The 24,790-nt window shown below is 38.9% G+C and overlaps 1 protein-coding gene across 2 annotated transcripts; it reads right to left on the bottom strand.

Moving 5' to 3' along the window:
• Window positions 1–7,669: 7,669 nt before the first annotated feature.
• On the bottom strand, window positions 7,670–20,845 carry LOC103551606 (arylacetamide deacetylase). Of its 2 annotated transcripts, none has more exons than XM_008521137.2 (5): window positions 20,440–20,845; window positions 17,735–17,957; window positions 15,234–15,303; window positions 12,316–12,487; window positions 7,670–9,845 (listed from the first exon to the last, which is right to left on the bottom strand). In XM_008521137.2, the coding sequence occupies exons 1-5, from the start codon at window positions 20,575–20,577 to the stop codon at window positions 9,249–9,251; spliced, it is 1,200 nt and encodes a 399-aa protein (XP_008519359.2). In that variant the 5' UTR covers window positions 20,578–20,845; the 3' UTR covers window positions 7,670–9,248. The 2 variants fall into 2 exon arrangements, with proteins under 2 accessions (XP_008519359.2, XP_070433715.1); XM_070577614.1 differs by lacking the exon at window positions 20,440–20,845 and adding an exon at window positions 19,370–20,031.
• Window positions 20,846–24,790: the final 3,945 nt, after the last annotated feature.

Below are 24,790 nucleotides of genomic sequence, written 5' to 3'. Positions count from 1 at the left end.
AATTTTATCTCATTTTCTCTTGACTGTGGAAGCAATTTCCTAGTTTCTGTAACAATATTGGAAGATTGACTGAGCACTAAAAAACTAAACTCAGTTGACCATGGGTATCTTAGCTCTTATTTTCTTCTAAGAGAGAGAATAACTGTGTTGAAGTCATACATTAAGCTGGAGGAGTAAATTTTCATAGTTTCCGTTCCACTATTTTCCACTAGTTAATTTTCCTTATAATATTTTGCTTATTTTCAAAAGAAAGTTAGAGTCATATTAGTCATAACTAATGCCCTATTTGTTTTTGTACCAATTATATAGATCAGTATTTTAACAAAAAATGGTTTGACACAACTAGAAGGACCCACAACTAAAAAAATATACAGCTATGTAACTGGGGGGATTTGGGGAGAAAAAAGCAGGAAAAAACAGATTGGCAACAGTTGTTAGCTCAGGTGCCAATCTTAAAAAAAAAAATGGTTTGAGTACTCGTATTTCTCTCGTTCTTATTGTGGCTTCATAGTTTGACTAAAACTTTTAAACATCTCTTTATATTTGCTTGAAGATCATTTGATTAGTTGGGAAAATATTTTCCAAGAGGAGCTATTTTTTCAAAGAGGTATTGTGTTTGTGTGTTCTTCTATCTAGAAATGATAGCTCTTGTGTAACAGCTATGAGACTAAGCCATTGAAAGCCATTCTCTGGCACAAGAAGGACAAATTCACTATTGCATGATTAAAGGAATATTCAAAAGGTCTTCACTGAAGTCAACCTTTTGATCTACTATAAATAAATGAGTTAGCTAATACGTTTATCTCTATTGCTTCTAAATTCAGCTAGACTTAAAGGTGGAAGTCATCTAACAGCCCACATATGTTCGAGTGAGGTGTGTCACTTAAATTATTATAAAGTATGAGATTTGCTCTTCAACTAGCCCCTGTCTCCAATTCCAAATTTCTAATTGAACTCTAGTACAGGTATAATGCCTCCTACATTCTAAGTAGTCACAACTTAATTTCGTTGTCAATTCTTCTGTTCGATAAAAAAAAAAAAACTTGTTTAAATTTGGTGTTTAATTCATAAAATAAAGATCTTTAAAGATGCAAAACTGTGGTTAGATCTAACTAGACACCGTGCATCTTGACCTAGAGATAAAAGGCGTGCAGGAGACAGAGTGCTGGAATTTGCCCTGTTCATAGCTGAGGAGCCAACGCACACTTCGTCTTGCTGAAATGATCGTACCTCACACAAGTTAGGGAGAAGTGTTTGAAAAAGAGGAATTACATTTTCTAACCTTCTGTTCTTTTTCAGGCATAGAATTTTAAAGCCCAAGACAAACGCTGATAAATCATGATCATCCCGTAAATTCAGCCACTTTTTAGGGAGGGAGTTTAATCTCCAGGCGGCAGAATGTTGGAGGCTTTGCTAGGATCAGAAGAATGGAACTTTCAGCTTCAGTAGCTTAGGGTTAAAAAGAACATGAAGTCCCTTTTTGGATGACATGAAGCATAGTGGTGTGCTTGGCCCACCCAGAAGCAATCAGGACCTTTCTCTCCAGGTCTCGTAAGCAGGAGCCTGCAGGCGTGCTGGGTCCTGTCACTGGCATAATCGTGGGGCTCCCGGAAGAGTGAGTCACCTCATGAGGACTTACAGGAGGTCGAGGCCTTCTGAGAATCCGAGGCTTCAATTTGGAAGAGAACAGTGACAGCATGTTGTCAAGAGACAAACTGGAGTGTATGTTTGTCTGACAAAGAGTCAGCTTTTTAGGGTTTTACTTGCAAAAGAGAGATCTCTTACTGAGAGACGCCCTCCAAATGGAGTCAAGAGATGTTCGCTGAGAGAAAACAGTGCTAGAATGAATGTTCATTCTTCTTATGTAGGCATCCCATCTTCTTCAGAGCCTTAAACATACCAAAATAATAATAATAATAATAGCAATAATAATAATAATCTCCCATTTTCAAGAAACTGACAAATGAGTGGCAAGCCCACATTCAGCCTCTGGTCAGAATTCTACAGTCTTTTATACAGGACTTGAGTTTTAAGGGGTCTTAGGCTTTCCAAAAAGGGTTCTATTTTTATTGTCTAATGATGCCCTAGCCCAGAGCCTAGGGAAAGGGAAGAGCTGAGAATTCTAGCAATACCATCAGAAATAATTGCAGCCCTACCCAAGAAAAACAAGTGAACACCAGTCCTGGGAAGACAGTCCCGTCTAGAGTAGTGCCTGCCCAAGATTAGACTCCAGTTTAAACTCTAACATATAAAAAAAAAAACTTGAAGAAGGCATGCCAAAATACATAAAATTTTAAAGACTAGAAGGGTAAGTATAAATTATGTAGCACAATGAAACATCGTGGGTGATTTCCCAGCATTCGATGACAAAGAGCTGCCGTGTTTGTTTGCGCTAAAATGTTCTGTGTCCACTAGCCACAACTTTGTGGCTTTTTCCCCTCTGTTTCCTTCTGATAGGTTGCTAGGCAGATTCTCCTCTGGTCCAGGTTAAAATGCTTAGAGCACAGAGCAGATCTAAATGCTTTCTTCTGGCTCCTGTGCCTCATGCCCCTTCTGGAATCTGGTGAGTTTCCGAACACTGAGCATCTTCCTAGCACACTGGGTATTTCTGCAGGTCGAGCTCTCCTGCTCCTCCCCCAACACACACACTTGGGGCGAGAGCCAGCCTGAGCTAGGCTCTTAGGAAGAATACTTACTGCCACAGTATTGGCAGTGGTTACTTTGCAGAGCGTTAAATGTTGTTTATGCTGTTGAGGTACATCAGAAACATGTTCTGACTGAAGGTGTGGTTTGGTTTATATGGTGGACAATTAAGCATAATTAACACTTGATGATCTACATGATATGCCATCCCCAGTGGAACTGTAGAGCTTTGGGGCAGAGCCAGGAACCTTGGCACTTGCCTGAGGTACCTAGGTAGTTAACTGTTTCATGCTTCACACTAAATTTGAAGAGACATTGAAATCAATAGTCACTTGTGGTGGTTTTTGGACCACAAGCATCAGCATCACTGAGGAAGTTTTTAGAAATGCGCATTCTTATTTGGTCAAAATTCAGGGCAAGTGCCGAGTCTCCTGAAGGGTTCCTTGGCAGTATGCCTCTCCCCCTCTCTCCACTGAATAATAACATCCTTATCTATAGCTATCAACTATATCAACTTATATAGAGTTATCATCTTTATCTTCAGTTATCAACTGAAGTGGCTGATTTTTCTCTTTCTCTGTCACCAGATTGGTTTTATTTCAAAATGTTCTTTATTTGGAATCATTTGAGGGGGTTCTGGAAGAATGAAAACTCAGGGTGACGGTATCCCAGAATTTTTTCTTTAAAAGAACTCTCTCCGATGATTCTTATTTCACACTAAATTTGAAAATATCAAAATCCGTAATCATTGACATGTGATCATTGGAGCAGGACTATCAACATTGCTCCGGAACTTGTTGGAAATGCAAACTCTTTGGCCCTGATCCAGACCTACTGAATCGGAGACTCTGGGTTGGAGCCCAGGTATATATGCAAGCTCTCTGGGTGATTCTGATGCTCGCAAAAGTTTGAGAACTACCCTTCTAGCTTATGTGCTCCTTCAATATGAATAAGAAAGTATCTGGCTCTATAACAAATCTTTTTAAAGAAAACTGGAACTGGGATTAGGGATGTCTACTAATATTTGAGTATAAGGAAATGTCCATAAACTGTCAAAGAAATAATTAAAGCTGGCAGAGTAAGATTGGAAAAATCCTATGTGCAAAGAATGTTTGTTTAACTTCATGTTAGAGAAGACTGTTGAGAAAATTCCCTAAAAGTGGACTGAAGAATACTTCCTTTTCATAGGAAATGGATAGCGATCAGAAAAGCTGTTTTTTTCTCTAACAATATGGAATAAATTCTCTCTGCTACTTCTAAAATGTTAGCGTGTGTAAGTGCACTAAGGGAATAGATTATGGTAAACAAATAATCTGCATAAAGTTTCATTGTTTGCAAAGTTTCCTTGCTTTCTCTTTTGAAACGGACAAGAGAACTAATGGACACTTGTTTCCATGAATGGAGACCGTACTACCTGAGTTTACTATGCCTGACAACTAGGATTCCATTTCCAACACTTATCCCAACTTTTGACATTGTTATAGTAACAATTCATTATTATAGTAACAATTCAGTCATTATTTCAGAATTTGCTCATTATTGTGGCCAATTTGTGAAATAAATCATAGGAAAATTTCTAACAATGATATCTTTGTTAACAATTTTGTCTGTTAGTTGAATTACTTGTTTGATTTTCTCACATACAAATGGGAATATTGATGAGGAAAGAAATTAGCTAATAGATCTGACATTCTCTGCTTCTAGCTGCAGACTAATCTGAAGACTCATAGATATAACTATGTGTTAATGATCCTCTTGTAAAGATTTGGCAAGGTGTGCAAATGATAAAACCAATAACACTAATCTATGTGAATAAAGGAAAAGGATCACCTCAGAGAGTAATACATTTTATGAACCAATCAAACAGGTGGGATTAGGTTGACCTATTTGAAGAAGAGAAAACAGATCATGCACTGTGGTAGGTACAGGACAGATGGGAGATGATCTTAAATAGTGATGACAAAAGTCCTCCTTGAGAAAGTGACATGTGAGGAGGTGAATATCTGAGGAGGGTTATTGAAGCAAAGTCCCTGAGATTGGAATTCGAGGAACGTCAAAGAGGCCAGAGGAGTTGAAGTGTAGAACGCAATAATATTGATGAGGATTTTAGGCTGGTTAATTTTAAAAACTGAAGATGAGAAGGAGGCTCTGAGGAGTGGAATTTGCTTGCCCTTTGATGAGAGACATTTGCATTTGTGAAGGAAGTCTCCATCTGTGGGGGGTGTCTCCCTCTCTGCACCAGGAGGAAGGCGGGATGGCCTTGTCTCTGGAAACTCTTAATGGGGAAGGCAAGGACTTATGTTGTTTACTGTCTGGCAACCTCATGTAACTGAAGCCCCCCAACATCCTCCTTTATCTTTAACTGAAGATAATATTTAAGCGGTGGTTTCTGCCATTTACTTAATCTGGCTTGATTCTTATCTAAAAGTTATAGGACTACCCAATAACCAGACCCCACCAGCACTGATACCATTTTAACAACTCTTTTTACATATTCTTTCCTTTGTCTTGTAAAGAGATAACTCACATACCTATGCCTTAAATTTAGCCCTACCCTCAACTCACATTTGCAGCCGCTGCAGCATCTCTGACTGCTCATGGGTCCTGTCCCCAAGCCGACAGCAGCAGCTCCTCCTGACCATGGGTCCTGTCCCCACGCAGCAGCTCTGACTGCCCATGGTTCCTGTCCCCATGCGGGCAGCAGCAGCTTTGACTGCCCGTGCATCCTGTCCTCATGCAGCAGCAGCGGCAGCAGCAGCTCTTTACTGCCTATGGGTCCTGTCCCCATGCTATTCCACACTATTCTCTAAATAAAAGAGCACTACTGCCAGACCTTGAGAGTCCAAGAAGTCTTTCTTTCGACTCCTCAGCTCACCGACCCTGCATCAATATGAACTGAAAGAAGAGATAAATGATAGCCTACATAGTGTGTAAGACTTAGAAGGTCATTGTAAGAACTAGCTTACGGACGTCATAAAGACCCACAGTCTGCCTCAATTAAGAAGCCTTTTGGGGATTTTGAGCAGAGAAGTGACATGTTCTGTCTTCCATCTGAAAAAGACCATCCTGGCTGGAGTGTTAAGAGTAGTATCTATGGGGATAGGGTAAAGCCAGACCAATTAGGATGCTGTGGGAATAATAAAAGTGAAGAATGATGGTGTATCATAGAGGATGTTAGCCGTGAGTGCTAAGAAATGGTTGAATTCTCCAAGTATTTTGAAGATACAACCAAAAGGATTTGATAATGTATGGACGTATGACACACAGAAAGAAAGAAATCAAGTTTGACTTTAATGTTCTTTTGACCTGAGCCCACAGGAGGAATTTGGGAGTTTTCCACTTACTAAAATGAGATCATCTTTGAGTAGGAGTTATTTCATGTAGAAGATCAGAAATTTAAATTTGAGATGTCTTTATACATCCAAATGTTGTCAAGTAGGCAGCTGGACATATGCTAATCTGGAATTGAGGAGCTCCATGGTGGAGATGTGAGTTAGGGGTGTCAGCTTACAGGCCATATAAAGCCTTGAGACCAAGGGCCATCCCCAGAGAAGTGAGTACAGAGAGAGAAGAAGTCCAAGTCCTGAGACTGGAAGCACTCCACTGAGAATGAACAGAGATAGACACAGCAAACGAGAGAGGGAACAAGTGCACAAATAGAGGGAGACAATGCTTCCACGGGAGTGCGAATCCTTAGTTCATCTACAGTAATAGGTGGTGAGTTAGACTATGTGGGTGAGGATACCGGTGCAGGGGTCAACATGGGGTGAGAGCTTGTGGGACTTTGCTTCTGTGGTTTCTGTTTTCTCAGCAAAATAGAAAACAAGATCATTAGCTGAGATAAAGGATGGAGGAGGAGGTAGAGGAGATTTGAGTAATTAAGCAGGTTAGAAGGCTCAATTGACTGGAAAACCATAGTATGATGGCTGGGAATCATTAAGGACACACATAAGGCTTACAGTCTTGATTAAAGTGGCAAATTCTAGCATGCTTCTCTGTTTTTCTTCAACCATGTTCAGCTGCACAGGCAGTAGCTGCATAGTGCAGAGTAGGCATAAAGACGGGTTTATTCAGATTTGGGTTATGATAGACAAGGAGGTGAGTAGAGAGACAAGGGAGCTGATGATGTACACAGGAGGGGGTTGCAAGTCACGGGTGTTCCCCCAATCCTCCTCCTTTTTTTCTCTTCTTTTTTTTCCATAATGCTTTATAACATTATTATATTACATTATTATATTATTATATAACATTATTATTTATTAAGAATAAAACGTTCTTAGCTCAGGGTTATACAAAAACAGGAACAGAAGTGATTTTGCCTGCAGGCTGTAGTTTGCTGACCCCTGAACAAGGGTGGAGGAGATAGGATGGTCTGGAAGGAGCAATAGGAGCTACCTCACCTCCAGCTCTTGCAGTATAAGGAAAAATAAGGGAAGCAACGTCTTGGAGTAAGTACTATATTTCAGTTGTAGGCAGTTTAAGAGAAGGAAAAAACAAGAAGTTAAGGAATTTTCCCTCCAATTCTTTGCTGATGTGGATAAAGCTAAAATAAACATTCCTGCGCCAGTCCTTTTTTGTGGCCCTGTTTCATTTTATTTTGAGAAAATATCTGAATGTGGAATTGCCAGATCACTGGAATTTTCGGGAGTTTTTTTCCCCCCTAAAGGGATCACTGTGCTTGAAAATTGCATCCCTACTACTCAATTTGACTAACAATACTAACAATTAAACTGATCTAAAAATATTATCATTCTTATCAAGATATAGCGAAAACTTCTAGAATGTTAGTTTCACAAATCTCAGTAAATTGATCCTCTGGCCCACTCCTCTTGTCTGCCCCCATGACTTTAATTGTCAGAGAGAATGTTTGCTTAATGTGAAAACATCATAGATGCTATTTGAGTCCCCAGCTCTCTGGTCAATCAGATGTCTGCTTGTAAACATTTATATTAGTGTCATCACCCGCTCCCTTAAGGAGAGTTCAGAGGAAAGAATAGCAAGTACCAACCATGGATGCATTCAAGAGTTTACTTCAAAGCAATCAACATATTCTTTTATTTATACATGGTACATCGATGATTCATTTGGGACCATAGATCCGACATATATATATTCAGTACATTTGTTATTAATCCTCAACTCTCTTTACTTATTTACTCAGAAACTTATCCCACAATTGCTGTTTGACAATTTACTGCTATAGATATGTATAGCGTGTTCTCCTAGTTGCTTTGTTATTTTCTTATTCCTCAGCACAAGAAAATGTCATTTGCTCAACTACAAAGTTTCTGTTTTGCAAAATTTCTTGTGACTCAGTCCTAGAAAACAAAATAGAGAAGTCTATTGGGTGGAGCTTCTGGGATAGCTACTGGTTTCTTAAGAAAATGGAATGGCCTCAAATGTGACTCAGCTTTTACCATACTCCATCTCTGCCAAGATAGGATATTCAGATGATACTCAAAAGTACAATAATTGTGTGTATGGACACAAAAACAGACACTGAGTGTGCTGAAGTACAAAGATAGAAGGAGCCCTGGTCCCTGAGGGCCATGTGGAGCTCCCGCACCATTGGAAGACTGCCTGTGGCTGTGCTTCTTCGCAGTTAGAATACGTCACACAGCTCGTGGCCAATACAAATAATTCTGCTCAGCCTTGAAACACAATCCATTTGTGTGTGTGTGTGAGGAAGATTGGCTCTGAGCTAACATCTGTGCCCATCTTCCTCTATTTCATGTGGGATGTCACCACAGCATGGCTTGATGAGCGGTGCGTAGGTCTGCACCCAGGATCCAAACCTGTGAACCCTGGGCCACCGAAGCTGGGCACGCAAACTTAACCACTATGTCACCGGGCTGGCTCCTCAACAATCCACTTTATTTTGCCTTCCTCCCTGCACTGTCAGGATGGACTTTTCACAGATCAAGTTTTTCTGTGCTTTTTCTATCATTGGTCAGTTGCTTCCACGTCTGTAGTCTCTGGCTGTTACTAGGTCATTGCCCATTCTAAAGACTTCCTCAATCTTTACTAAATGTCACTCTCTCTAACTCCTCTCCAAGGGTAAAGCAGCTACTTCCCCAAAGTACCACAGTGATTTTTAGCATTAAATAGTGTAACTCCTGCTACTTGGATTCTAGAGGTGTTGCAAAGAAAAAGAAGAATTTACAGTGATAATAAAATGGCACCGTGTTAAGGCAACTATGTTCAGAGTTGGCACTTAGATCAGGTACTGGGAGTGTTTCAGACCGTAAATGTACATCAATTAAAACTTTGACATTATTTAGATGAGCAATATTTGCTTGCATTTATCCTCTCGCAATTGTAAATAGTAAGTAGTAGCCAACATACACAAAAAGAGTATCCAAGAAAATAAGATATTTTAAAAAGTCAGATTATATTCGTTAAGAGGAAAAACCTCATTGAATTACCAGATACACAATGTGGAAAACTAAATGAAATCCCTCAGAGTAAAAAAGAAAAACAGAAAATAATCATTATGCTGTACATAGACCTTACAGAGACCAAGAAAGGCCAATTTCTAACATCTAGATTTTCTGATGTATTGAAATTTGCTTTATTTTTAAAATATATCGTTGATAAATATTCTGCTATAGATTTTCACTTAGCCAGCTAATATACTGATTGATGAGCCTGTAACCAATTTTAAAATTCAGAAGTGAAAACGATCCATGGAATCCGTCCTCAACGTGGTTATGGGTCACCCTAACTCCAGCGTTCCGAAGTCGGGAGACATACATGAGTCCATCGTCTCTTAACACGTCATACTGACAGGTGATGATGTAGGTCAGAGGTAAACCACGCAACTTGTGGTCATCAGCCAACAGGGGGGCTGCCCTCACATCCAGGAATCCTGGATATTTCTTTGATAGCTCAGAACTGCCATAAATTGGATTGTTATACACATATCCTTTTATAAACCTCTCAGGGAGCAAGGAACTCCAATTAACAAACTTGAATAAGTGACTTGATTCCACAGGAACATGTTGGTGGGAAAGCATGGCTTTCTCAAGTGATCTATCTGTAGTAAAATATTCACTCCAGAACCTGACCATGAGTGATTTGGACAGAACAGGAAAATGCGAATATCCTTGGTATGATGGTGTATCTACGTCAAGAGGCTGAAGGGCAGGATAAATTAAAGACTGGACCTTGAGTTTGATCTTGACATCTGGATCATCTAAGAGCTGAGAAATAATTAAAATTACTTGCATGAAATATTTTCAGTTTAAAACAATAAAATAACTAACAAAATTATATATAGATTCATAATCTCAGAAAGACGTAAGTAGTAATTGGAATACACCATTTGAACAAAATTTCAAATATCCAAAATAGGATTCTAGAACTAGATATTCTTTAATTAAAGGGTACTTTTAACTTAAGGATAATCATCTGTCTCATACTCCTCATGGATAATGTAAAATATCTAAGCAATAATTAGAAAGTTAATGTGTTACCCTTTCTACAAAGAATGACAACCAGAAGAACATGCATAAATTTGACCTTTTTACTCCTTTGTTAATATGAGAGTTTATTAAAAGAGTCTACTATGCCAGTAGGCTTTGCCATGGAAAGAAAGGATCACTTAACAGGGATTTCTGACCTGGCTTTGATGCCAGTGACGTCCTATTTTGAGGGATTTGGGCAGGCTTTCTGTGTGAAACATTCTGTTAAAATGACTCTTTCCTACATCAGGCCTAAGGTGCTCATGTTTGTAAAGGTCAATGGTCTGCAGAGAGGTGCACAAACACCATAGTGGCCAAAACGGTGATCCATAAGTTAGAATAAAAATTCAAAACATATTTCAATTTTTGAAGACATGTTTTAAAATGCGGTTTTATATGTTTTCAAAACACACAATATACTATACTGTAAAAAAAATGTATATAACTTCTACATAAAAATACAGATATTGGATTCCTCAAATATTTTGCTAATCTTAGTGTTTATCAATGTTGTAACATAATAATCAAAGTAGACCTCTTTGGACACTTTGAAGACCATTTATGAAGATCATCACAGGTTACCAGGTATTTTTATATAAATTTATTCATGTGCCCCTAAAAACAACTCTGTAAAGTTGAAAGGTTTCATTTTGTCTCATAGTTGAGGAAATGGGTGCTTACAGGGATTAAGTAAACTGGCGAAGATCACATGTAGAATGACTGCTTCTCAAGAAAATCCAAGTCTCCTGCTGTCTAATTTCGTGTTTTTTCTGCTATACTCTGAAACCTATGGCAACAATCAGAAATCCGCTCTGGGAAGTTTCAAACTCCTGTTCCACATTGTGGTTGCAGCAAAGCCTCACCATAACACTCTTTCCTTTTGGAAATATTGTACAAGAAACTCTAGTGGCCAAAATACCTTTTTAGTGTAAAATAATTATAAATGAATATCGTCAACAAGACAAATAAAGCAATGTTTTTTAATTGCTTTAAATCCATCCTTTATAATTAAAATCGACTAGTAAAATCCAGACTCTACACCTGTAGTCCACAGGCAGCTTCCCCGTCTGGCTTCCACCGCTAAATGGGAAAACAGCTTGGATTTTAAACAATCAATAGCAGGTGTTTTTTTTTTCTGTTCATGGAAACAGAACTCATGTTACATATAATCTGGGATAAAATATGCTATGTATTATTATTATTATATTACTATTATTAAGTGACAGATAAAAACAACTGATTTTATGTAAGCAAAGAAATTTTTTGAATACTTTATATTTCTTCTTTGTAAATGGCATAGAAAGTTTTGAATGTGCTGTTAGTTTCTAAAAGTAGTGTGCTTCTTCAGGCAATCCAGGAAGACCGCACTGGAGGTGACCGAGTCCATCCGCACCTCTAACAATGTGATAAGATCAGTGTTCGGTCACACAAGTATATAAACTCATTCATCTCACTAGTATAATATTTTACTGACATGTATATAATTTTAAATCAACAATCTATCTAGAGAATTATCATTTCATTAAGAAAGAAAGGAACCTATGACAGGAGTAGCAATTCACATTTTGATATTTTAGACATTTCTTCTCAATATTCTCTTTAATATTTCCCCCAAAATCACTATCCTTATACAGGTCTTCCCGATCTTAGGATGGGGTTACTTCCGCATAAACCCATTGGAAGTTGAAAATCTCCTACGTGGAAAATGCATTTAACTTGCCTAACCTACCCAGCATCCTGGCTCAGCCTCCCTACCAGAAACACGCCTGCAACACTGACGTTAGCCTACGGTTGGTCAAAATCATCTAACACAAAGCCTATTTCATAATAAAGTGTTGAGTATCTCACGTTATTAATTGAATACTGTACTGAAAGTGAGAAACAGAATGGCCGCGTGGGTACAGAAGGGTTGTGAGTGCATCAGTGGTTTACCCTCGTGATTGCATGGCTGACTGGGAGCTGTGGCTGCCGGTGCCCAGAATCACAAGAGAGCATTGTACTGCATATCGCTAGCCCACGATCAAAATTCAAAATTCCCGGTATGGTTTCTGCTGAATGCACACCGCTTTCGCACCATCGTAAAGTCGAAATATCTAGGTCAGGGACCGTCTGCACTTGCATTTACATTTTAATATATTTATTAAAGTACTGTTTATAAGTAGACTATTTTAAAAAAAAAAGACAAACCTAGAAATGATGAGCATCGTACCTGTTGCGTTACTGCTGCCGCTAAATTTCCTCCCGCGCTGTCTCCAGAAACAGCAACCCTCTCAGGGTTCACGCCGTATTTTGCAAGAACTTTTTCACGTAAGAACCACTTTAAGGCATTATACACATCTTCAAATTGAGTTGGGAAATGATACTTAGGGGCTAATCTGTAGCTGTGGAGAGAAAACATGCTTTTCATGTCACTTATATTTTTGCTTTTTATGAAAGCATAATACACATGTCAGAAATGCATGTATCTCAAGTGTACAACTCAGTTTCCAAATGGAACACAGCCATATAACCAACACCTGGACCATGCAATAGAGGGTTGCCAGAGCCCTCCCTGAAGCTCTCTTCCATTTAATCTCCCCAAGCCCTGAAGCATCCACCAGCCTGACACACAGCGTAGGTTAATTTTGCCTGGTTTTGCCCTTTCAACAAATGGAATCATTCGGCCTGTACTCCCAGGTGTCTGGCCTCCATTGTTCACCATGATGATTTGGAGCCTCATCCCCTTTGCTGTGTGCTTCTGACCTCGTGTCGGATACTCTACTGTGTGACTATGTCACAACTCACTTATCCATCAAAATGTTGATGGGCATTTGCGTTGTTTGCACTCTTGGACCTTCACAAACAGTGATGCTGGGAATATCCTAGCACGTGTTTTTTGATGAACATACGTATGCATTTTTGCTGACATATACCTGTAAGTGTTATTGATGGTCACAGAGTATATGCTTAGCTGTACTTAATATCGTCAAAGAGTTTTGCAAGGTGGTGGTACCAAGTTATTCTTGAGCCAGAAGTTTATGAAAGTGCCTGTTAATACATCTTCTCACCAACACTTCTTATTTATGTCTTTTTCATTTAGCTATAATACTGAGTGTATAGAAGTATTTCCTTGTCGTTGTAATTTGTACTTTCCTGGCGTAAACTAACTTTTCGTATGTTTATTGGTGATTTGGATCTCCTTTTCTGTACGTTGTCTTTTTGAGCTTTTTCCTCCATACTTCTATTAATTGGTAGATGTCTATATATTTTGGATTAAAGAAATACATTCTTATATACACATATATGTTCTCTTAATGTTTAATATGCACATATATGTTTTCTTAATTTTTAATATAACCACTTCATTGTGATATAATTCACACACTATAAAATTAACCCACTTAAAGAGTGCAGTTCAATGGTTCTTAGTGTATTCAGAGAGCTGTGCAACCATCATCACAATCAATGTTAGAACATTTTCATTACCCCAAAAATAACCCCTGTACCCGTTAGTAGTTGCTTCTCATTTCTCCTCATCCTCCACCCCAAGCCCTAGGCAACCACTAATCTACTTTCTGTCTCTATAGATTTGCCTACTCTGGACATTTCATATAAATGAAATCAGAAAATCGGTGGCCTTTTGTGACTGGCTTTTCACTTAGCATACTAATTTCAAGCTTTACCCACATTATAGCATTCCTTTTTATTGACAATGAGCATTCATCTTTCAATTATATGGGTATATTACATTTTATTTATCCTTTCATGCGTCAGTGGACATTGGGCTTTTTCCACTTTCGGGGTTTTATTAATAATGCTGCTATGCATATACACGTTTTTGTAAACATACGTTTTTATTTCCCCTGCATATATATCAAAGAGTGAATATGCTGAGTCATATGCTAACTCTGTTTAACCTTTTGAGGAACAGCCAAAAGCTTTTCCAAAGTGGCTGCACCTTTCACACTCCCACTGGCATTATGGAGGGTTCCAATTTCTCCATTTCCTTGCTAAAACTTGTAATCTATTTTTTTATTATGCTCATCCTAGTGTGTGTGAAATTGTGTGTGTAAAATTCTCATTGTGGTTTTGATTTGTGTTTATCTGATGGCTAATGATGCTGAGAATCTTTTCATGTGCTCATTGGCCATTATAATTTTAGAGTCAAAATTATTGAATTTTTAAAGAGTGTCATTTACCTTTAATACAAATAAAATAAGTGTATTCAAAGGCAAGGCCTGTGTTTGCATAAAAATTTGAAAGCATATTTCATTTTTCAAGAATGTGTGATTTTTTAGTAATTTAATGAATCAAACATAGGTGTATATCTTAACGGTGTCATTTGACTTGCATCTTTAAGAAAACCATCTTTAAAAATAAACTTGGAATACAAAATTTTGCATAAGCTTGGATTTAAAAAATTTTTATTCTAATCACTATATGACTATATTTCAATTTTATAATAATGAATTACCTTGATAAATGGCCACGACTGTTAACTCTTAACTTTTCCTTCATTTCCTGAAGTTTAAGTTTACACAGGTGTATGTGGCTCTGACATAGTCTACCTGCTAATTCACCACCTGATTTTACTCTCCCTAAGTGTTCTTTTCAAGTGCGGATTATTGGTCTAACATGCTATTTTACACTAACTTATTGGCTTGGTTTGTTTAGTTTGATAATACATTTTAATTGTTTGGACTAATCAAGTGTTAGTCACTGGGCTGAGTCCCTTCCAGGAATGTTACCACTTCATCTTCACAATAACCACCTCAAGTAGGAACTATTTATGACACACTTTTGTAGATGATTCTTTGACACCAAGGCACTCATCCTAAAGATTGTCAGTATAACATTGAGAGGAAATCCAGTCCAAGTAATTATGTCCATGGATAACACAGTTAAAATTTACGTGAAAAACCCTTTACTTTTAGCTCTTCCTTCTTGCCTTAAGAGCATACACACACATACGTACACGTATTTTCTTTCTTGACTCTGATCCGAGTAGTCTAGACTTCACTTTCTATCACCTACTTAATCTTATCTGAGAAACATTGATTTTGGCATAATCATGCATCGACCAATGAAGTTGAGTGATTGTGGGTATGTAAGGCATCTGGTCTGAAAACAAAGAAACACAGCTCTTACTCAGTTGATATGACAACAGCATCAAGTCTGTCTGCTGTCCATCTTGACAGTGAGTCATAACCTTTTAAAGCTGAAATAAAAGGAAAAAAGCAGGACTTTAGTGAAAATGGACAAATGAAGACAGGATATTTCCTTCACAAAAATCCCATTGTGCTTGCTTTATATTCTGAGAATTCTCCATCTGCTCTGCACAGAAATACCAGGGAGACAAATGAAGTGCTGGACTTATCCATAGGAAACCACCCATCCACAACTCAGTAGAATTTGAGTTTCACATAGAACCTCCTCACCGCTGTTCTTCTCTTTATCTTTTGTCCTTCACATTTTGTCTTTGGCTCTTCTGAGCCAGCTTTATTCTCGGGAAGACTAATCTCATCTCCCTTACTGGAAGAGATATTGACTTGACTCTGTGTTAGGTGATGAGTATTTCAGACAAAAAGACAAGTTACTGACTTGACGAATGTGCTGTTAGATAAGTGAGCCAAGGAGCTATAAACAGAATTGTGGTAACATAGAAGGACCCCCTAAATCTGCATGCGACAATAGAAAAACATCTGAAAATACGGGGGGTAGAACTATGCCCCCTTAACACACAGAGTTGGAACTCCCTCATTTACAGCTTGCATCCACACTGCTATCCTAAAGATGTATCTAGCTGAGCTCTGTCTTTGCCTCTTTTTCTCTTGTCTAGGAGGAAGACTGATGCTTTTCTAGTTTTTTTAAATAAAGATTGGCACCTGAGCTAAATCTGTCGGCAATCTTTTCTTTTTTTGTTCCCTTCTTTTCCCGGAAGAGCCCCAGTACATAGTTGTATATCGTAGGTGTAGGTACTTCCAGTTGTGCTATGTGAGATGCCGCCTCAGCGTGGCTTGATGATTGGTGCCATGTCCATGCCCAGGATCCGAACTGGCGAAACCCTGGGCCGCCGAAGCGGAGCACCTAAACCTAACCATTCGGCCACGGGGCCGGCCCCCTGATGCTCTTCTTAACCGTCTCCAACCCTCCTATCCATATGCAATACTTTACCACTGCTCTGACTCTCCTTCCCTCTTATCTCCTCTGGGATGTTCCACATTGGTCAACCCTTGACGCCCACCTATTCTAGCACGCATCTACTTATTGCCTTCATTTCCTTCAGTCTACCAACTTGCTCATGTCTTTCCCACATAAAAAAAATAAAATAATACAAAATGCTCTTACTTAACTCTCCTTTCAATTTATCATTTTCTTGCTTATTCCTTTCTTAACTAAGTCCCTTTAAGGCCATCAATCCTTCTTACCATTTCCTTTCCTCTCACTTTTTGCTCATTGCAATGCATTTCTATGTGAACGTTCCATCAAATCTGTCCGCAACAATATTGTCATAAAAAATTCAACACCCAAGAGACATACTTCTGTCCTGACTTGGCACCTCTACACCATTCAGTAGTTTTTATTAATCTTTCTTTCTTGAGACTCTCACCTCTTCTGGCTTTCTTTTCATTTTTTTACCTCTTTGGCCACTTCTCAGTGCCTTGCTGGTTGCTTATTCTTTCAGCCAATGCTATGTCTCTGTTCCTCAGGGGTCTGTCCTCAACCTCCCAGTCCCCCCATCAGAAGCAAGACAATCATCTTAGATTCTCTCTCAATCTCTCTCTTTCTTCTCCTCTCCTTCCCTCCTATCTTCACACATCAATTGAAAATTTTGCTTAATTTCAAGCCTGTAACATTTCTTATTTGGACTAATTTATTCTTCCTCTCTGAGAGAGCTCAGAGTTCTTAATTAGAGCCCAATCCAATCTCCATTCCCTTAACTGATCTGTATCCCGTTTATCTGAGGTAAGCAGGTGAGTATCAAGCACCCTGGGACTCAGGTGGGTGAGGTGATTTTCTCAAAGTCACACAACTGGGACCTTTAAACCAGTGCTTTCACTTCTAAGTATGGTCCTCTTTCTGCTATAATCCTATTCATCAAGAAATTTGCAACCTGCACATTCAATCTTGATTACACTGGTCTATTATTTGCTAAATTTATCACTTTTTTTTAAACACACTGTGTGCTTTATTTATTTATCCACTGATTATAGATTATCTCCATTAGAATGTAAGCTCCAAGAAGCAGGGAGTCTTGTCTATTCAAAGAGACAGATCCAGAGCTCCTAGAATGTTGCCAGTCATGTAGCAAATATGTGAGTAAATGGGTTGACATGTCAGCTGGTCCTCTCATATCAAACAGAGAAACGCAGAAATAGCAAAGTCTGTTCTTTTAGAGTCGCTGCAATAAATATGAAAACACTGTCTTCTCAATTCTACCTGGATTGAAGAGAAAAGTATATGTGGAAGAGAATAATTTGAAGCTTCAAAGAAGAGTAAAACTTAGGCAGGAGAACAAAGCAAGAGAAGACGAAAGAGACTGCAGTGTCCCGGCAGAAGAGCCCTGTATACCTATTGGAGACGCTGTTTTCTAATAAAATGTTTGCAAACTATCTTAGTGATAGAGATTTTTCAAAGCATTCACTTACCAGCACTTCCCAAACACCAACCACCGCCATGGATGTAAAACACACCCCTCCTCAGGGCTTCTGACTTCCTCTTGGGCACGTACACACGGACAGGAATATGGTTGAATGTTGTCTCAGTCACAGCGACATTTTCATCTGAGGTTGGTGGAACTTCATCAAAACTCATACCAATCATCATGGAATCCATCAAATGGTTGAGTCCCAGCATCTCCAGAAATGTAGCCTAAAAACGAAATTCACACCCACCTTGGAATTCAAGTTCCAAAGAGAGCTATGAACAAGTACACGCTGTCCTTTAATAAGCTCAAGTGAAATGAACTAAATTCTTGTTCATGAACCCTCTTTGGTCCTTTTAGAAGAACCAGAAGTCAGAAGTTGTGCCTACAGTGGTTGCTAAAAAGGAGAGTGAGTGCTCAGTTAGTCCTTATTCCATAAAAATGTGTCAGGTTCCGCACTAAGCTTCAGGGTTACACAGCTGAGCGCGAGAAAGGCTCTTCTCGAGAACCTCAGAGTTAAGTGGGAAAGACAAAGAAGAAACTGTTTGAAAAACAATGTAAATACATCCCTACATCTCTGCACATGTACTTTGGGAGCAGACAGCACATGATTACAAAAGCTCCCTGGGCGTGGCAAACGGAGAGCAGTTTTCAAGCAGGAAGTGCAATTTTATCTGAGTCTTAAAAGTAAGGCCTTTTCTGAAGAATTTGGCTAAACTAAGAAATTAAAAAACCCTTCCAGACAGAGGAACTAATTTAGTTTGGAGATAGGGAGGCCCTTATGGATCCCCCGAGGTACAGCTATAAAGCTGGGTCACACTGGGAGTGAAGCAATGGGCGGGACAAAAAGGGAGGGCCAGCCTGCCACCTGCATCCCATCTTTTCATTCTACAACAGTCGGTGTCCTAAGCCCTTTACGTGGATTAATCTTAATAATATTAATGACTAGCCTGCACATGAGGTAGGTAATATTATATATTCAGAGAAGAGGAAAATGAGCCCAGGAAGGTTACATGAGTAGTTCAAAGTCACACAGCTGGTGAGTCGTATTTACCAGGATTGAAATCCAGTAGTTTGAGTCTTGATTTAATGTTCATAGCATAATAAATAAATATATGAAAAGATATTCAAAGACTGCCAGACATGTGAGGGAAGCCAGCCAAACTAATCGGGAAAAACAAGACAAATCAAGAGAATAACTCACTACCCAAACAACAAACCAACAAACCAAAAAAGTAAATCAAAAATGACAAAAGACGTCGAAACAATTTTTAAAATGTATATCCTCTGAGAGCCCTGAAAATATGTTACACTCACAAATGGTGGACAGACTGCAAAAAAAAGGCGACTGGAGAAGAAGAAAAGCTCAAAAACGGAGAAATAGAATTGCTTAAATGAATTTTTAAAAAGTAATAGCAAGACTCAAAGAAACAATAACCAAATCCTCTCACAGATTGCAGAGCAAAGAAAGGAAATATGAGAAAAAAATTATTTGGCTTCTTGAAGCTCTTTGATAGCTCTACTCTGCGCACAGAATTCAATCAAAGCCTCCTGCCACTGCCCACAGAGCATGCGTGACATGACATCCAGCCTCTCCTCGCTAAATTCCAAGAACTTCCCCACAATCCCACTGGCTCACGTGATTTCTTGAACTTGTCACCGTTTTGCAGCTGGGACTTTTGCACTTGTTGCCGGCTCTGCTGGAACACTCTTTCTTAACACTTAGGTGGCTGGTTCCTTTTCATCATTCTGGTCTCAAATCAGGGGTTTCCTCTTCAGAGGGGCTTTCTCTGATCATACAACCCTGCTCCTGCCATTTGCCTGAATGACTCTTTTCTCCTCCTGCTTGACTCCTTCTAGGCACTGCTCATGCTCATGAATTATTCAGTCATTTGATTTTAGTTTGTTATTTTTCTCCACCACTCGAAAGGAAGTTCTGTGGCAGCAGACTCCTTGTTTTTCCAATAGGATTTAATATAGTTCAGTTGTTCAATGTGAGAAATAAAAGATCAGTCTCTAGAAAGAGACTTTTAGAGACTGAAGGGAATACAATAATCAAAGAAGTAATGGGAAAACATCCCCAAGGAGGCAGAGAGATCTGCCCCGTTTTTGCAGGTCAGCCCAAGAGCCGCTCAGGCAGGCAGCCAGTTGCCAGGACACCCCAGGGTGCCCCCTTCCTTTTCTGAGTGTCATGACTCTCATGGTTAACCCTGGGCACATGCCAACCTGCCTGCTTACAGGGCACTTCCTTGAGAACTTACTGACATGCCCTTAGTCTAGACTCTGGATCCCAAAAGGATTGCAGAAAAGTCTATAACCAGCAGAGTGCCACAGAGTCAGATGATCTCTGACTTGTTGACAAAATTACAGAGCAAACTACCTCTAAGATAGGCGCTTCAAACAACTGACACTCTCATGACGTTAATGCTCCCTAAACAAAGCATTTTTTAGTAAAAGCTACTCAAATGCCTCCTCGCTTGTTTTCCTTGATACTGTTTAACATGATTCTGATATATAAACTAGAAAACAAGCAAACAAACAAGGGAGCAACACTTCTAAACAGTCAATAGACAAAAAATACAGCATTTATTTTTCAAAAGTGAATCAATAAAAAAAAAAACAGAAAAAAACCCCAAATCCTGAAAAACTTACTTCTCCAGATTAAATGGTTGCATCTGCACTTCTAAATGCATAAAACCCCAAACTTACCAAATGCACTGCAGATTTCAGATATGTGTTGAACAACATCATCCTCCATGGCTCCTCAAAATTCTCTGGGAGAGGTGTGTAAACGTAATACGCTAAGAGGATGCCCACGCTCAGAAGGTACAGTGATTTTCTTCCCATGATGCAGCGCCTACGCTCCTCTGTCTTCCAAATCACAGAGAGTAAACTTACTTGATATGCAGGAACAGTGTACTGAGTTTCAGCTCCACACAGAGGCTTTATCTTCCTTTTTGAATGTAGAGCTGCTCACCTAGTTTTGGGGCTGGCAAAAGGTTTACCCTTCATTGGCTATCCAGAAATAATCACACTGAGTAAGCGTTCAAGGTTCAGTGAATCACAGAGACCTGGGCAAGCTGTGTGAACTACACACTCTTATTTGTATTCCAGTAAACAAACAGGGATTGAACAATAGCTTGGGAAAGAGTCTTTTAATGCAAAGAGAATAGTCCATATTAAATACACGTGTTGCAGAATCTTTTTTCTACAGTAAATTACCACAGAACAAGAGAAAACAGACATACACATTTTTAAAGCGAGAGGGTAGGAAACAAGACAGCCATGATCTCTGCCCTGCAGAATCTACATTATCTTGCAGGAAACAGAAACATTAGCAATTAAGCCTGATCATTTTTTGAGAGAAGAGTTATACAAATAGTGACGGTGATAATGATAACAGTAATAGAGAGCATTTATTAATCATTTACATTGCGATCTAGGCCCTATGCTAAACGACTTGTATATGTAATCTACATCAGTCCAAACCATAAACCTACAAGACCAGTATTATTGTCTTCCCATCAATGAGTAGAATGAGTTTTCAGAAGGTTAAATAACTTGGCCAACGTCATATAAGTTTAAATATTGGAGCCAGAAAAATCCAGGTGTCTAAGAAAGTACATAGAAAACTTTTTAAACAACTTTTTCCCCCCCAGGCCTGTTATATATACCTCCGAGAATATTTGGAAATACAAAAGGAAAATAATAAATATAAATCACATCTCTACTGAGATCACTGCTGTTGACACCTTAGTGTATTTCCTGCTCTATCTTTTTTCTATATAACCACATTTTCTCAACCTGAGACCTGGACAAACCACTTCTTCAAGGAGTTCTGGTTTCCTCTAGTGAGGAATGAAAGTAGAGAAAAAAAAATTGGCACTAGACATACTCATTGATGCCAGGCCATTTTAGGGTACAGAGCTAGAAAATATAGATTTAAGAAAATACATGAGGGGCCGGCTCCGTGGCCCAGTGGTTAAGTTTGCGCGCTCCGCTTTGGTGGCCCAGGGTTTTGCTGGTTCGGATCCTGGGCACAGACATGGCACCGCTCATCAGGCCATGCTGAGGCGGCATTCCACATAGCAGAATCAGAAGGAGCTACAACCAGAATATACAACTATGGACTGGGGGGCTTTGGGGAGAAGAAGAAGAAAAAGAAGAAGATTGGCAACAGATGTTAGCTCAGGTGCCAATCTTTAAAAAAAAAAAATGTTTATAATGATTTTAAATTTAACACCGCAGGATTGTTCCTTAATCTCTTTATTGTTGTAATTTCATAAAGTTTTCTAAGTGAGCATTTTATATTACTGGAATCTTATGTGCTATTGCTGTAAGATTAGAAAACACTGATATGCAAAAAGGACAATAAAAAACCTTTAACGTGCTCCATGCAGTCGACTGCTTTTAAGCGGCGTGCTGGCAAAAACAGTTAAATTGCATGGGTGCTTTTTATACCTTCTATGTATTCATTTTGGGTGTAGAAGCAATATAAAAACAATATTAGAGTAGATTTTAAAATTAATGCAACAGACCAACTGTCACCCAGGAGCCTGACTCGAAGACATCTCTGCTTGTGCACGTTCTGGATTCTGCCTGTTTGTGCACCCTCTAATTTCTGGAGTGTGCACCGTCCTGTGGTGAAGCTTACCCACCCCTGAGATGCTTGACTCTGTTTCAGTTGTTATAGAACCTCCTTTTTTGGCCTCTAGGTATTATGTCCTCACCATTTAAGGAAGTCTCGTAAAGTCTTTTCTTCAAGGGAGAGTCCAGCATTGGAGTTGGTTTCTTCACGTAAATAAAGTTATCAGTAGTAATAATAATAATTTTTGCTAACATTAGTGATATCATATGGTTTTCTCATTTAATTTTCCCAAGCATTGACAAATTGGCACTATCTACATATTAAACGTGAGGAAACTGTTGCACAGAAAGGTTAATTAGCTCACCAAAGGCATACAGCTAATTATCTACCTCTACCATAATAGTTTCTTATTACTAATGGAGAATCTATTTCTTAAATGTGGAATTATATCTTTCCTCATCCTATATTCTCTTTGGAACCAGCCAGTCTGGACTTGCATTAGCTATATATCTTTATTATCCTAAAATTTTATTGCCGATATTATTTCATATTTGCTTTACCTGAAATATAAGAAATTGTCTCAAAATATCAATAGTAACACTATTGCAATTAGTAAAATCACCATGAAAATTTACTTACAGAACTTTCTACCTTAAATTCATCTACTTGACTCAAGCACTCAATAAAGTCACTAGAAATTCATTCTTTGTGTAATGTTACCAATGGAATATGTGGTCAGGTTCATTAGTTTCAGTTTGTGTTTAATTTCTGGAAATATTTTATATTTAATTTAATTTTATGTCGGTTAGCAATATCCTTACAGTGTCTCTGATTCTAGCCCGCCTTTCTGTATTCTTCTCTGTAATGCTAGGGTTGGTCTTCTACAGACTGTTTCCAAACCTCCTTGTCCTCTGGATGCTGGTGAGTTTCAGCCAATGGTAAGCACGAGCAGGAGACTGGCAGTTGGGAAAGAGGAAAAGGGATTCCTCTTCCTACTTCTGGTTTCTCTTGGCAGCCTTCTAACAGCCAGAGACATACTTGCTGCAGCATCTTCCTGAACTCCCAGCGAGAGCCAGACCCCTGCCTGCTGAAGGGCCAAGCTCCTGCAGTCTCCACATGGGCCATGCGGCATCCCTGGGGGGTCTGAGCCCCAAGAAGCGCAACAGCCCTTCTGCACACGTGGGTTCTGATCACTACCTCTTCCTTTGTTCACCTGGCCCTAGGAGTGCTCGCTGCTTCTGGCAGCTACCAATCTCTGCGATTTGTTTTTTTAAACTTCTAATGCTTTTGTAGATAATGATCTGTATCAAATTCCCTCTGTTTGATACACTGCATGATTTCAATTTCCTGTCTGGACCCTGACAATACAAATGAGTAATGCATTTGTGTGCCCATTTGTCACAGTTGTACATGCCAGGCTTTCTTTGCTTGTTACTTTTAGCTATTCTTCTGAAGCAGTTGGAACAAGAGAAGAAACCAAACAACAAGAATTTCACCTCATCAATTTCAAAATTTACTCACAAAAATTGCTGACATACATGAGGTGCAATTCTCCAGGCAACCGTGAGTCTCCAAGTAAATCAGGAGCAGTTGGTGGAGACAGACTCTGCTACTGCCCGATCCGCAGCTATGATGAGTTTAATGTTGGATTGATTTTCTCCAGAGCATGTCAATGAAGAGCAAAGTTTTAGTTAAGGGAATATAAAAACATAACTGTAGCGTTCATTACTGTAGATTTGCCATTCCGCGGAAATATAAAAACGTGACTGTAGGATTTCGGCTCAAGGAAACAACCATCAGTTTGTTTGTCAATTCCAACTAGTATCCTCATTTTGTTTTCTTTTCAGTTTTGTATAATTGTGATCTATGAAAACAGATAGCTGGGACACTTGTTGGATTCTGTTGTCATGTCAACCAAGTAAGAGCTCTATGTTGGTTTGGTTTTAAGCTAAAGGCTTTATATATGATGACACTCTCAGCTTCCATGGTAATTCGTTGTGGCTATAACTATAGTTATAAATCTGTGGTACTGATGAAACTGCGTGATTGGGGATAGAAAAAGTGAGCTCGAGTCTGTCAGCATGGAGTTAGAGAGAAAACGTGATATAGTGAATGTAAATGGGAGTGAATGGCAGGGTGTCAAGCTGTCTTAATAAAATTAAAATATGACGTCTCAAGGGCAAAATTGCTATCTTTGGATTTCTAGTCAATCATTAATTATCAGAGTGAATAAGAATGAGGGTTCCAGAGACAGAAGATGAGGTTTAAATTCTGTCTTTCAGATTAATTGAGTGACTTTGTGTAAGTTAAATATCTCTCTGGCTTTCTTCATCTGTGTACTGGAATCACCATAATGCTTTTTAGATCATAGGATTTTTTTGAGGATTAAGTGATTAAATATACTGAAAATGCATAGCAATTTTTCATATTTTAAGCCTTCCAAAAAAAAGCAATTAGTCACCTAATTACACG

This window comes from Equus przewalskii, chromosome 15 (assembly GCF_037783145.1).
Source record: "Equus przewalskii isolate Varuska chromosome 15, EquPr2, whole genome shotgun sequence".
NCBI lineage: Eukaryota > Metazoa > Chordata > Mammalia > Perissodactyla > Equidae > Equus > Equus przewalskii.
Note: the sequence above shows the minus strand (reverse complement) of the source record. Positions and strands in the feature narration are given on the sequence as shown.

Excerpts from the sequence above, each read along its gene's own strand:
- LOC103551606 (XM_008521137.2), bottom strand. The coding sequence starts at position 20,577 with ATGGGAAGAAAATCACTGTACCTTCTGAGCGTGGGCATCCTCTTAGCG. Across the intron at positions 15,304-17,734 it reads TTGGTGTTTGGGAAGTGCTG|CTTTAAAAGGTTATGACTCA; the intron begins GTAAGTGAATGC and ends CTTTTATTTCAG. Across the intron at positions 12,488-15,233 it reads GCTGTTGTCATATCAACTGA|CTACAGATTAGCCCCTAAGT; the intron begins GTAAGAGCTGTG and ends TTCTCTCCACAG.